Source organism: Protopterus annectens, chromosome 16.part0, assembly GCF_019279795.1.
Source record: "Protopterus annectens isolate FY-2018-M chromosome 16.part0, PAN1.0, whole genome shotgun sequence".
NCBI classification, from domain to species: domain Eukaryota; kingdom Metazoa; phylum Chordata; order Ceratodontiformes; family Protopteridae; genus Protopterus; species Protopterus annectens.
The window spans coordinates 415,995,520-416,008,979 of record NC_056750.1 but is presented as its reverse complement, the minus strand read 5'-3'; the positions used below and the strand labels follow the sequence as shown (position 1 = coordinate 416,008,979).

The window sequence follows — 13,460 nt, the reverse complement described above, 5'->3', positions numbered from 1 at the left end:
TAAATAATACTGCAACATTAAATAGGACATAGAATAATTGTGTAAAATCTTAACATAACCATAGATGTCATTCTCTTCTATGTTGCAGTATTCTATCCCTCACGCCTACCCCCTACAGTTGCTCTTTCCTAGGATGACCCACCTAGACTCCCAGAGGGATTTCGTCATGGGGGTTTCTTATTCTGAAGATGGTACGTGCGGATGCCCCTTTATGGCATTGTCTTTGCCTTCGTGCGATGTCCCACATACAGGCAGTGGCTCTAAGCTCTTATATACAGTCTGGATGTCGGGATATAAAGAAAACTGCATTTGCGTTTTAGCATGGAGGACCTTTCTTTTAGGTTGACTCAAGTTTGTGAGTGTGGCTGTCAGTTTGGGACTTGTGTTCCTATTAGGAGGTTAAAACGTCAATATTTGAAGGTATACATAGTTTTGTGTGTTAGTATTATGTTAATATGTTTTGGGTTGGGTATTGGGGTGTGTGTGTTTGTGTGAGGGCTTTCAATAAACAAAAAGGTTTATAAGATGTGACATAGGCTCAAATCAATATGACAAGAAACAACTGTATAAAAGTTCAACTTGCCAAACAGTGTATGCATGTAACACAAAGGCTGGAACTAGACATTTAACAAAAAAAGTGTTATACATAAAAGGTGGTATAAATACAAACAAGAAAGAGTAATGAACTGTATTAAAAATAGCAAATAGCTATGTTACACAAGACACACTTAGAAGTGAACATGTGAATTTGATAAAGATTTTTAGGATGGTCATTTAGCAGAAGACCTGGGACAAAGAAAAAGATAAGTACGTGTATTAATTGGAAGAGGAGCTCCAATAATGATAGAAGAAGATAAAAAAGATAATGGCAGATGTGTAGTGCTAAGGAGCTAACAGGCGGGGTATTTACATTCCACCTAAAACTGCTGTAATGAAGCTTAAGAAAATTCTGGGTGAAATAATCAGTTTTCAGCAAGAAACATTACTTATAGGTGGGGACTGGAACATGATTTGCAGCAGTGAGGATGTGTCTGGGGGGCCCAGAAGGGAAAGTATTTTTCAAGATATTTATGAGAATATTTGGCATGAAATATATGAATTCAGTAATAGGAGTTTGGAGTGAATTTACATATTATTCCCCAAGATATAAAAACTAGGCTAGGCTAGACAGAATTTACATTTCATAGGAACATGTGCATTTAATTGTAGGTCTTGATACCCACCCAATAATTATTTCAGATCATGTGCCAATAAAAGCTAAAATAAAACACAGGGTAATGAAACAAAAATGAGACATTTGCACTTTCCCTCCTATCTGTTGAAAACAGAGGAATTTAAGGAATGGGTAGTTGGGATTATTCAGTTGCTATTAGGATAGAAATTTCTTCTAAAAATATAGCTAGAGAGTGGGATAAAATTTAAGTTGGAGTTTAAAAATAGGGTGTAAGTAAAGGGAGCTATGGCTAAGAAGTAACAGTAATTATTTAGAGGGACTGACAAATGTGAAAGTATTGCAGAATAGGGGGAATCTCGCAGAACAAGAAGAGGGTCAACTGCAGAATGCTAGGCAGAAAATAATGACCTTGATAATATGCACGAGCTTAAAAAAATTGCTGTTAAGTGACTGATTCTTGATAACTGTAGAGCACAAAAGCTTTTAGCATGACTCAGGCAACAGAAAGTAGAAAGGGCTGTCACCAAACTTAGTGAGCCTATAACAAAGAAGATAAGAGATCCTTTAAAGGTATTAGAAATATTTCAGAAATTCATTGAGAGTCTTCATAAAGCAGATAATTATGAAAATCAAGAAAATATACGAATGGAAATGTTTATGGATGAATTAAATATGCCAAGCTTAGAGGTAGATGAGGCTCAATTGCCAATAGGATAGGTGGAGATAGGAGGAGATGAGATAAAAATTGTAATGTATAATCAATGTACAGGGAAGTCCCCAGGAATAGATGGTATTCCTGTGGAAGTTTGGAAGCTGGGAGAAAAAAAAAAACTGATAAAAGTCTGGAAGGCTGTGTTTAACAATATCTTAAGAGAAGTACCACCATCCTGGAAGAAAGCAGTGATAGCTGTAGTACCAAAAGAGGGTAAGGATCCATCAGATCCAGCTTTATACAGGCCCATTCCAGTACTAGACCATGATTATAAAGTATTCATGTCTATAATAGCTAAAAGAATGGCAAAAGTAATGCCAGAACTGATAGGTATGGATCAGTGTGGTTTTGTGGAGGGGAGGCAAACATTTGATAACATAACATTGATGATCCAGAGGGAAGCAGAATGTAACAAAATGCCATTGCTGTTGGTGGGTCTTGATGCAAGAAAGCATTTGACAGAGTAAGCTGGTTCTTTACGAGCAGGGCAATGGAACTGAAAAAATTATAAGGTTAATCAGGAGAATATATATGAGGGATCTGAGGTGAAAATTAAAGTGGGTGGGGTCCTCTCTGATCATTTCTGCTTGAGCAGAGGATCCAGGCAGGGGTGTCCTCCTTCAAAACAAGGGACTCAGAAATTCAAGGATATAATTGGTATGGTAGTCAAGAAAAGCTGGCCTTATTTGCAGATATTATTTTGTACCTGACAAAACCAGAAAAAGACATTACAGTGTTGTGGAAAGTTCTAAGACAGTTTCAGATCTTTTTAGGATACAAAATTAATGAAGCTCAAACAAAGGCAATAGCGATAAATTATGTACCCACACATGAACTGGGTCAGGAATACCCATATGTATGGGGACATGATAAAATGAAATATTTAGGAGTATGGATTAAAAGTTATTCTACTATGGCAGCTAAGGGTATGTGGAAAGAGACTAAACAAAAGATAATACAAAAACTAAGAAAATGGAAGTGTTGTTACATGGATATGAATAGTAAAATACAAGCAGAGAAAATGTTTTTAGTCCCTTTAGTCTTATACACAGGTCAGGCATATTTTTATCAACAAAAGGAAAAGTTGTGGTAGCAATTAATAAAGAGCTGAATGATTTTATTTGGGAGGGGAAGATGGCAAGAGTCAAGTGGGATAAACTGATTCTTCCAGTAGAACAGGGTGCATTGGGATTACCCAATCTGAAGGAGTATTTCAGAGCTACACAGTTAGGACTCCTATACATAGCGCAAGCTGAAAACTATAATTCAAAAAGGAAAGAAATGATGATGAAACACTGGGGAAGCTCAAGAAACAAGGAGAGACTGGGATTCTGGATGCAGACTATTGAGGAGAGCAACAATAATCATGCAGAATATTATATCCATAAAGTAGCAGAAAGTGTTCTAAGAACTAAACCAACACGGGAATGGAGAAAGATTCTGCTGCTATGGATGACTGCAATTCGGGATATAGGAAATAGACAAGAGGGGGCCGGAACTTATTGGAGAAAACTGGCAAAGGAGCCAAGGTATTGGGAGCAAATAACTAGAGAGGGAAAGACGATAGAATGGGAAGACTTCAAGATTTTATTTGAACTGCAGGTTAGAGATTGTCTTCCCTATCTGGGATTGAGATCAGAAGTATAGACAAAGAGAAAGAAATGGGGGGGGTCCTAAACGAAAGACAAACACTGATAGAGTTCAATAGAATCTAGAACAGAAGCTGCCATTAAAAAGGAATACTTAGTAGACTCTATTAAATGTTGCAAGATAACTATAAGAATCAATCGGAGGAGCTTAGAAAGGATTGAGAAGAGAGACTGGATAAGCAATTCACAAAAAAACAATGGGAGGATATATGTATGTCTCCCAAATATGCAACAAAATCTAGAAAGTTTAGGATTTTTGCCTGGAAAAGTTTACATAGATATTTTTATATCCCAAGTAGACTCCTGAGAATTTTTCCTCAGGTAGACAGTAAATGTTGGAGGTGTGAGGGGGAAGAAGGAGATAATTAGAAACATATTTTCTGGAAATGTGGTGAGTTGGTGGAGTTTAAGGATTCCCTGTGGGATGTACTGTCTGAGATGCTTGGTGGACAGGTTGGTCTGACAAGGGAGATGATTTTTCTGAGCTATGACATGGAATCAGAATTGCCTAGACATGGTAAGGCCTTGGTGTGTCTAATAGTGGTAGCTGCCAAAAAAGCCATTAGTAGAAAATCAAAATCAAAATCTAAACCAACTGTACTGGAAGTAGCGAATATAGTAACATAGATAAAACAACTGGAAATGAGATCTTTAGAAAAGGGTAGGAGCAAACTGCATAGGAAAAAATGGGAATTGTGGGAACAATGGGTCTATATCAGATCACCGAAAGCTTAAAAAAGTGAACAGTGATTAATCAACCCTATTTAAGCGAAAGCTTGCAATGTCGAACTGTCAGAACAGCGATTTTTTTTCAAGGGAAAAAAATCGCTGTTCCAACAAAAAAAATAAATACATAAAAAAGAAAACACTTTAAACATTACATTAAGTGGGGAGCGAACCCCCCCCACACTACCCCTACTTAAATATACCAACTCAGAGACCACACTACAGTGCCGAAAACGGCAAAGTAATGAAGTGGCCATGCAAATTCTTTCCCAGGGAAAGAATTTGCTTAAAAGCTGCTTCGATATTTTGCCTTTTCAGTTTTTTAAGTTCGACCAAGACACATTCGAAAGAATGCGTCTTCAGTCTTCTAATAGGAACCCGGGAACAATACATAAAAGGGAGGAATGAGGTTATATGATATATAGCAATATATGTGAAGTGAAATATTTGTTATGTTAATATAGTTTGATTACTTTTATATGAGTGGAACTTTGCGTGTGTCACAAGTGATAGTTCTGTAAAGATGATTGAAAAAATAAAGGTGTGCGATATTGGAGAAACCTTTAGGTTTCAAAAAATGCACTTCTTTGAGCACAAGATTCCCTTATCTGATGCTCACAGAGAGTGCATATATTGTCGCAGCCCTGCTCACTTCTAAGCTTACTGTGCCATCTGTGAACGTTTCCATCAGAGAGCGCTGGATGACAGGAGGAACAAACTTGTTTATGTTTTGAAGGGCCTTTTGCCTCATTCGGCCCCATTGGCATCAGGTTCTTCTTCTTCTGAGGCCCCACCCCCTTTCAAAAAGCAGAGAGAAGACAGGGATTGCAGAAATTGTTCCCCGGGGAAGTCAGTTTCCTTTTCTTTGGATGAGCTTCCAGCCAAGGCTCCTAAGGCGTCTGATCCCAGAACATCGGATCAGAGTAGGTCTGCCCAATCCTCTCCTCGGCCCTGAGACCTCCTCCTCCTACTGCAGATTCACCTCATAAAGAGAAGTTTACAAGGATCTCGTCTAAGCCACTTTCTGCAGCATCTTCTGTCAGGTCTACCCACAGCCTTTCGGAATCAGAGGTGGACAGATTTATGAGGCATTTTCTTCATATGCAGATCTAAATGGGGGTCTTAACAGGCTTATCCTGTACTGGGAATGTGGGCAGACAGTCGCACTTTAGACCTTTAGCTCCTTCTCTGATCTGACCTGCTGCTTCGGAGCCCTCAGATCTGAATGCCCAGAGGGCTGAGGTGTCGGAGCTGATAGTGAATCTCACTTCAACCCCAGCACCTTCCCTGACTTGCTCGGTCTTGACTGTATCGGGGTGGAGCAGCCAAAGCCTTGAGAGCTGCCTTCAGGGCTCCCTCCTCCTCCTCCTCCTACTGCAGATACGCCTCGTAAAGAGAAGTCTACAAGGATCTTGTCCAGGCCACCACCTACAGCATTTTCTGTCAGGTCCACCCACAGCCTTTCGGAATCAGAGGTGGACAGATTTATGAGGCATTTTCTTCATATGCAGATCTAGATGGGGGTCTTAACAGGCTCATCCCCTACTGGGACTGTGGGCAGTCACACTTTAGACCTATAGCTCCTTCTGTGATCTGACCTGCTGCTTTAGGAGCCCTTCGATCTGAATGCCCAGAGGGCTGAGGTGTCAGAGCTGATACTGGATCTCACTTCGACCCCAGCATCTTCCCTGACTCGCTCGGTCTCGACTGTGTCAGGGCAGAGCAGCCGAAGCCTTAACATCGGCACCAAGGGGTTGGCCCTCAACTGTAAAGCTTGCAGAGCTGTCACTTCCCCTCAGAGTGTCTGCGTTTGACTGCTCAGCCCCAGCTTCCCTCTCAGAGCAGAAGGCTGGGGGAGTTCAGGGATCCTCTGTCTCGGTAGTTTTGACTCTGGGAGGACTGTCTTCAGCCCATTCTGATTTTGAGGTGGTGGCGAGGGTCCTCTCTATGCCCAGGAGATGCTTTGCTCCCACCCTTTCGAATCCACTTCTCACTCCCCTTGGAGTTTGTTTTTGAGTCCTTACCACTGCCTCCCTTGGGGACAGCTGGCCCAGTAAAGCCTGCAAGGTGCAAAAGGAGGCACCTGGATTCCCCAGAGGAATCCATAGCAGAAGACACTGATTTCGAGAAAGGGGTAGGGTACCCCAGATCTCCACCTGAGAATCCCTTCTTTGGAGACATCTTGGAAGTCCTGCCAAAGAGGTGGATGGTCTTCCAAAACCTTATCTCTGAGGAATCGGTGTTCCTGGAGACATTCAGGTGTGGCTCATCTACATCCTAGTTGTTCTCACCCTGCTGATGCACTGTTCAATCTGGTATATGAAGCAGGGCTTGGAAGAAAGGATCCGGATACTGTAGAACCTATACCCAAGTGTGCAGACAAAATCCTCAGTACTCCTCCTGCCCAACCCCATTGGACTAAGGGAATCCTGGTAGATGTCATGGTGGTTGTGGCAGCTACTAAGAAGGAGCTGGCCCAAGAAAGATCCTCTGTCCATCCCTCTAACAGGGAGTCTAGAGCAATGGGCAGCTTCGGTAATAGAGTTTGTGCCTCGTCTACCTTCACATTACGAGCCTTAAACTACCTTTCCCATTTTACTAGGCTGTAGAGAGATTTAAGCAAAGTACTCTCTAGCTCAGTCCCAGAGTCCACATCTGATGAGGAGAGGAAGTCCACCTACTCCAGATTTGCCACTGTAGTCAATTTCCAATGCGTCCATGAGGATAGTCTCCCATGTGGCAGAGGATACCTCAAGGGCCTCCGGTTCTGGCATTGCCATTAGGTGCCTTGCCTGGCTGTGTGACTTCATGGAACCTTTGAGGGCGTCTTTTGTCTGTGCCCCTTTTTGACGGATCATCTTTGTTTAGGTCCACTGTTTGAGAGAGACTCTTCCATAGCAAGAAAGATGGAAAGACCTTGTCTCCCATCGGAATCCATTTTTCTACCCCCCAAAGATCCTTTTTCAGGGATCAGTGGGTGGAGTAACTGTGGTTTAAGAAATCTGTGTCCTTTTCAGGAGTTGCAGGGACAATATTCCCCCAGAGGCAGAGGGGGAAATGGTTGCAATGTTAAACGCTGCCGATGCAGCAAAGGGAGTCTGCAAAATCAAGGATCTTGGTATTATTTCTCGGACAAGCCCTTTCAACAATTCTGAGGATTTGCCCAGCTGTCCTCCTCTGCAGGCATTAGGAGGCATTTATCCTTGGACACAGAAGCCTGGCTAGCCATCACAAAAGATCAGTGAGCACAAAAGATCATATCCAGAGGATACTTCATTTCCATTTTAAAACTCTCCAAACCAAAGACTTCTCTCCTGGATGTTCCACCCAGTCAGACAGAGGTAGCAGAGTTGGAGATCTCAAAGTTGCTACAAAAGAGAGTTATCCAGAAGATCCTGCCAGGTCATATCAGATCAGGCATTTACTCAAGATTCTTTTGCTACCAAAAAAAGACAGGGAACCTCGGGCCCATCTTGGATTTCGGTCTATATTATATCCTTGAAGAGGTATTCCATTGAACGTCTCTTCATTGACCCTTAAACAGCGAAAGCAGAAAACGTCGAACATTCACATCAGTGATTTCTTTCCCTGGGAAAAAAATCACTTGCCCTCAAAACAAAAACACATCTCTACAAACACACACACCCCTAACTAAAAATACCAACTCCGAGACCACACTACAGTGGGGAAAACAGCAAACTAACAGGGATGGTCAAGCAATTTCTTTCCAGGGAAACAAATCGCTGATGTTAACATTCGGCGTTTTCTACTTTCACTGTTTAAGGGTCGATGATTCGAGGATATACTATAGACCCTTGGATTTGACATCCCTAAACAAGTCGGTAAAAAATACAAAGTTCAGAATGGTCACAGTCCAGTCCATTCTACCTGTTTTGAAAATGGATGACTGGATGTGCTCAGTGGACTGATGGATGCATACTACCACATCAAGATGGACATATGCTCCAGAAGGTACCTATGCTTCAGACTGGGAGCCAGTTATCAGTTCAGAATGCTTCCCTTTGGTCTCACCACAGCCCCCATGGTATTCACCAAATGCATGGCGGTAGTCACAGCTCATCTCAGAGTTCAAGGATTCCACGTTTTTTCGTACCTAGATGACTGGCTCCTAACAGCTCCAATCAGGTATCTACTCTCCCAATCCAGCTCCTGTCTTGGGCATAACAATCAACAAGCAAAAGTCCCACCTTCAGCCATTTCAGAACATATATTTCATAGGGGCTCATTTTGGGTACTACCATGACCTTGGTTTTCCTTACTCCAGAAAGGATTTCAAACCCAAGACTACGTCAGACAAATCTTGGCAATCTTAGTTCCTCTAGCCAAACTAGTACTTGGGCCCTGGGTTCCATGGCTGCCACCATAACTGTTACCAGGAGCACACCTCACATGAGAATTCTGCAGTGGACCTTAGCAATCCAGTGGTCAGTACTTCAACACCCCCTCAACTGTCCAATCAAACTATCATGAGTGTGCAAGTATTCTCTCCTCTGGTGGCTTCACTCTCTGGAGGTTCTTCAAGTTACACCCCTTTGTTCTTCCTCCCGCAAGCGCCATGTTGACCCACAGATGCCTTCCAGGTTTGGCATTTCCTGGGTTGGAAGGTCCATGGACTCCACAGGAGACCAAACTGCATATCAATGTCCTGGAGAAGAGACATTGCAAGCATTTCACACCTTCTTTCCTCCAGGCAGTGTTATGATACAGATGGACAATATGTCAGTGGTCTGGTACATCAACAAACAGAGGGGAACCAGATTCTACCCCCTGTGCTGAGAAGCAATGAGTGTGTGGCAGTGGGCTATTTCTACCAACCATTCTCTGATTGCAACGCACATTCCAGGGGAGTGCAACATTCCAGTGGACAGGCTCAGCAGAATCCTACTGATGCCTCACAAGTGGTCCCTGAATGAGTTAGCTGTGAACAAATGGCATCAACCTTGCTGTGATCTCTCTGCATCCCCGTACAACAAGTGCAGCAGGTTCTTCACCTTGATTTCTCCCCTCAAGGACAGTCCCCTGGGGATGCTGTGGTCCATGCTTGGCCTCCTGGATTACTTTATGCCTTTCCTCCTCTGCCCTTGATCCTCAAGTTTCTTCAGAAAGCATTCAGGTTGAAGAGCAAAGTGATTCTCATTGCCCCTTTTGGCCTTGACAAATCAGGCTCACCTTCCGTTGGTCTAATCTGATTTGCCCACCACAGACTCTTGATCCTTGTCCAGATCTGCTATCCCATCCATCAGGGCAAAGTTATCCACATCTCCCAGGTCTGACACTAACCTCATGGTTTCTCCAATTCCAATGCTAGCTAAATCTGCCAGGCTTTGATCCCCCGTACAAAACATTCTGATCTCCTCCCACAAATCTTCGACTAGAAGAATTTAAAAGAACAAATGGAAAAGATTTTCCATTTGGGTAAAACAGCAGAAATTAGATCCTTTTACTGCTCCTGTCCCAGCAGTCCTAGATTTTCTTGCTCGTATTTTCTGTGAGTGGGCCACTCACTCCACTGTAAAAGTATAATTGGCAGACATTTCGAATTTTCATATTGGAGAAAATGCATCATCTTTGGCCTCATTGTTGTTGTGCAACGCTTTTCTTAGAGGGACTTTCCTTCTTTGCTCTCCTGTCAAAGATATAACTATGATTTTACAGTCTTTGGTTCTACCTCCCTTTGAATGCTCAGCCAAAGTAGATTTGAAATTCTTATCATGGAAGACATTCTGGTGGCTATCACTTTTGCAAGAAGAGTATCTGAACTTCAAGCTTTGTCCTCCAAATACCCTTATTTAATTTTTCATAAGGACAGAGTGACAGTACGTATTAATCCATTTTTTCTTTCCAAGGTTGCGACTGAGAACAATATTAACCAATCTATTAATTTACTGTTTTTTTTCCCTCATTTCCAAAGCAAAGGAGAAATACACACTCCATCTGCTGGATGTTCACAGACAGTTACGTTTTTATCTTGACAGAACGAAATCTTTCAGGAAATCTGACCCACTTTTTATATCCTTATCGGATGCAAAAAAGGTAAACCAGTTGTCAAGACCACTTTAGATATATGGTTAAGAGACTGCATTTCATTTGTTTATGAATCCAAAGGTATTCCTTTACCTCACCAAGTTAAAGCTCTCTCTCCTATATCAATGACAACTTCTCAAGCCTTTTGGGCTAAAGTTTCAATTGATATTTGTTCAGCTGCCTCATGTTCTGATTCTCACACCTTCATTTCCCACTACAAACTGGACATTGTGACCAGAAATAGAGCTGCTTTTGGTTCTGCAGTGCTCCGGAATATCTTTCTATGAAGGCCACCCAAGGTTATTGTAGCTGGGAACTCTCGCACAGGTCGAGGAAGAATGAAAATGAAATATCAGATAAAGAAGTTGTGTTTACTATAAAGTTCCATTTGTGTTGTCTACTTCATTCTTCCTTGACCTTCCCTCTCTCCTTTTGTGAATGACCTGATGGATATGTTTATAGGAACCTCTGTTCCTTGTTGAGCTCCTGTTCTTTCTCTATTTGTTGGTAACTGGCAAAATTGATGTATATTGCATATATGATAGTATTATTGATAAACATGGTAGCAGCAAACACGATCTGATGTAACGGGGGGGTGAGGCATTATGGGTACAGGAGGAGCTCGAGCTTTGGAGCCTAAGCTTTTGAAAGCAGCCAAGTCGGATCCGAGGTTGGATCTGAAAGCCACAGGTCGAGGAAGAATGAAAAAGACAGCACAGATGAAACGTTATGGTAAGTCCATAACTTCTTTTTTTATGAAACAGTGTTATGTTGCTTTTTTGTAAATCTTATAGTATTGAAATGTCCATTGTACTTTTAGTGATGAGGTGCATCTATTTTTTTTTTCTCTTTTTGGGAGTGTTATTCTTTTATAGAGAATGGAGAACTGCACCTTTACACTCGTTTTTTATGGGAAATTGTAAAAAGAATGTAATATTTTTAAAATTATTTTTTTTGTTTGCTTTTTTTTTTTTTTTACAGATTACAGACCTTATAGGAGTGGTAAATCAAAAAGATCAGGCTGTGGTTCAGCAGAGAGAAGAATTAATGAGAACAAAAGAAGACTTTAACAAGCTAAAAGAAGGTTAAAAAAAATATTTGGTTATTTGAATTCTCACTTCGTGTTGTGGGACACATTGCAGCTAACTAGTAATGTTGTGTTTTGACTAATGTACCTCATCGTTTACAGCTGTTAAACAGCAAAATGTAATGCTTTAGGTTACTAAGTTAAAATATGACCAAGCAGGTCCTAACTTGAGGGCTCAAGTGTTGACTGAACTTATTTGCTAGGTTGTTTCACGTTTTCTTTGATACATTCTCATTCAGATGTAAATAGTGTGAACATTTGTCCATCAGGCTGAGCTTCTTCCTACAGGGATATATCCTTTTGGTTTCCTTTGCATCTAGAGCTTAGAGCTTATCTAGAACATTTAGAGACAATGCTATTGGTGGTGGCAGAGGGAGATGTAGGAGAAAGAACTTCTTGTGTTCCTTTTCCTGGATGACTGCCTCCTAGTAGCCTGAGCTTGGTTGGTACTTTTCTTATATGGCCTCGGAGTCTTCTTAAACTGGTAGAATCCATCCTAGTGTAGAAGATTGCTTTCTCTATGGCATAGTTGGACACTATCAGATGTTCTTCGTGTTTCAGTCATCACATTTGGGTTATCCCTACCAGGGTAGCCCTCGGCCAGCCCGAATACCAGAGGCTTAGTATTTCTGCGTTAGTTGCTGTCGCTTCAGGACTGACGTTAGGTCATCAGTAGTATAAAGTAAGGCAGCTGACGCCATTATTTCAGTCTTTCTTGCCAAGGAGCCCAAAGCAGAAGCAGTTCGCACAAGTGCCAGTTGGCCGCTGCCTGAGTTTCATCTTCTGAATTGAAGCTGAAGTCTTCTAAAGCTAAGTATCCCTTTGAGGATCCTTTTTTCTTGCTCTAACCAATGTCAGAAAAAGTTAACAATTGTCTTGCCTGTGGAAAGCAAATACCACACAGAGACTTTCATTTTTAGTGCATCACTTGCTTAGGCCCAGACCACGACGTTCCCTCGTTGTTGCTTTTGTGCTTTAATGACAGAACTATACATCGTCGGGCCCTTATTGTAACTAGATATTTTCGCTTACAGTCCTCGAATTCTGATATAGCTTCGGTAAGCCATCCGACAGCAGATCTTCCGAAAGAACTTAAGGATAAAGACAGAGACAGACCGCACAAGTCCAGACCTACAGACGATGCTTCCCTTAAGCTAGTCGTCAGTTTTCCGGTCCTCAGTGAGGTGCTTTTGCAGCCCCTGATGTCTGCTTCTGTGGATTCACAGGCCACTACTGAGACCTTTTCGGAGTCCGGTATGCCTCACAACTCTTCTTCGACTTAGGATCCTGCGGTTGCCTCTACCTTAGATGGGTCCGGAGCTGCTGCGCAGGCTCCGGCTTCCAAGGAAGTACTTTGTACAACCAATTCTTGACACAAACCAATGACCTCTTTCGCATCTACCGTTCTTTCGAAAACTACCGACTTTCTAAGGCCCAGAGTACGAACCACACCCAAGAAACCAACAACCCAATCTCAGGCACCTGCTTCCTTGCCTCAGTCTCAAATGCTTAAAATGGTAGAAGACCTTATCATGCTGATCAGAGGAAGCCAAGCTATCCCTTCCAAAAGGAAAAGAGATCTGACCCAGTAGTTTTATCTGAACAGGAGTCTGATGACTCTGATGCATCTGAATATGAAGACATGCAAACCCCTCTGTGCTTATGAGAATTCTGATGCAGAGAAATCCATTCCTTCAGCCTCTCCACCTGAGGACTTTTCCTTTGGGGAAACCCTTCATACCTTAAGGGAGCATTTCCATTGGGAATGTCAAGACTACCCTCAGTCTAAAAAGAGACTCAGAGAATTCTTAGATCTTCTACAGCACACACCCCTGGCCATTTCCCCAGTCCTGGAAGTTGTGGACAATGTTTTCCTGGAATCCAGTTTGATTCCTGACACCCTCCCTCCTGTTCCCAGAAACCTGACAGGTATTAGAGTCCCTGACTCACACAAATTTCTTTTCAAAAATCCTACTACTGACCCTGAGGTAATTTCTCAAGTACATAAAGAAATTAAAGCATCCTCTGCTAAGAATCCCATCCCCTCAGAGAGGGATTCCCGAGCAC

General features: G+C 42.1%; 1 protein-coding gene across 1 annotated transcript in view; it reads left to right on the top strand.

Moving 5' to 3' along the window:
- Positions 1 to 13,460, top strand: part of GOLGA1 (golgin A1) — a 2,378,923-nt gene that overhangs the window by 2,041,694 nt on the left and 323,769 nt on the right. The window contains exon 20 of the mRNA XM_044058132.1: positions 11,288 to 11,390. Coding sequence (XP_043914067.1) covers positions 11,288 to 11,390 — 103 coding nt within the window. The remainder of the gene's footprint in view (positions 1 to 11,287; positions 11,391 to 13,460) is intronic.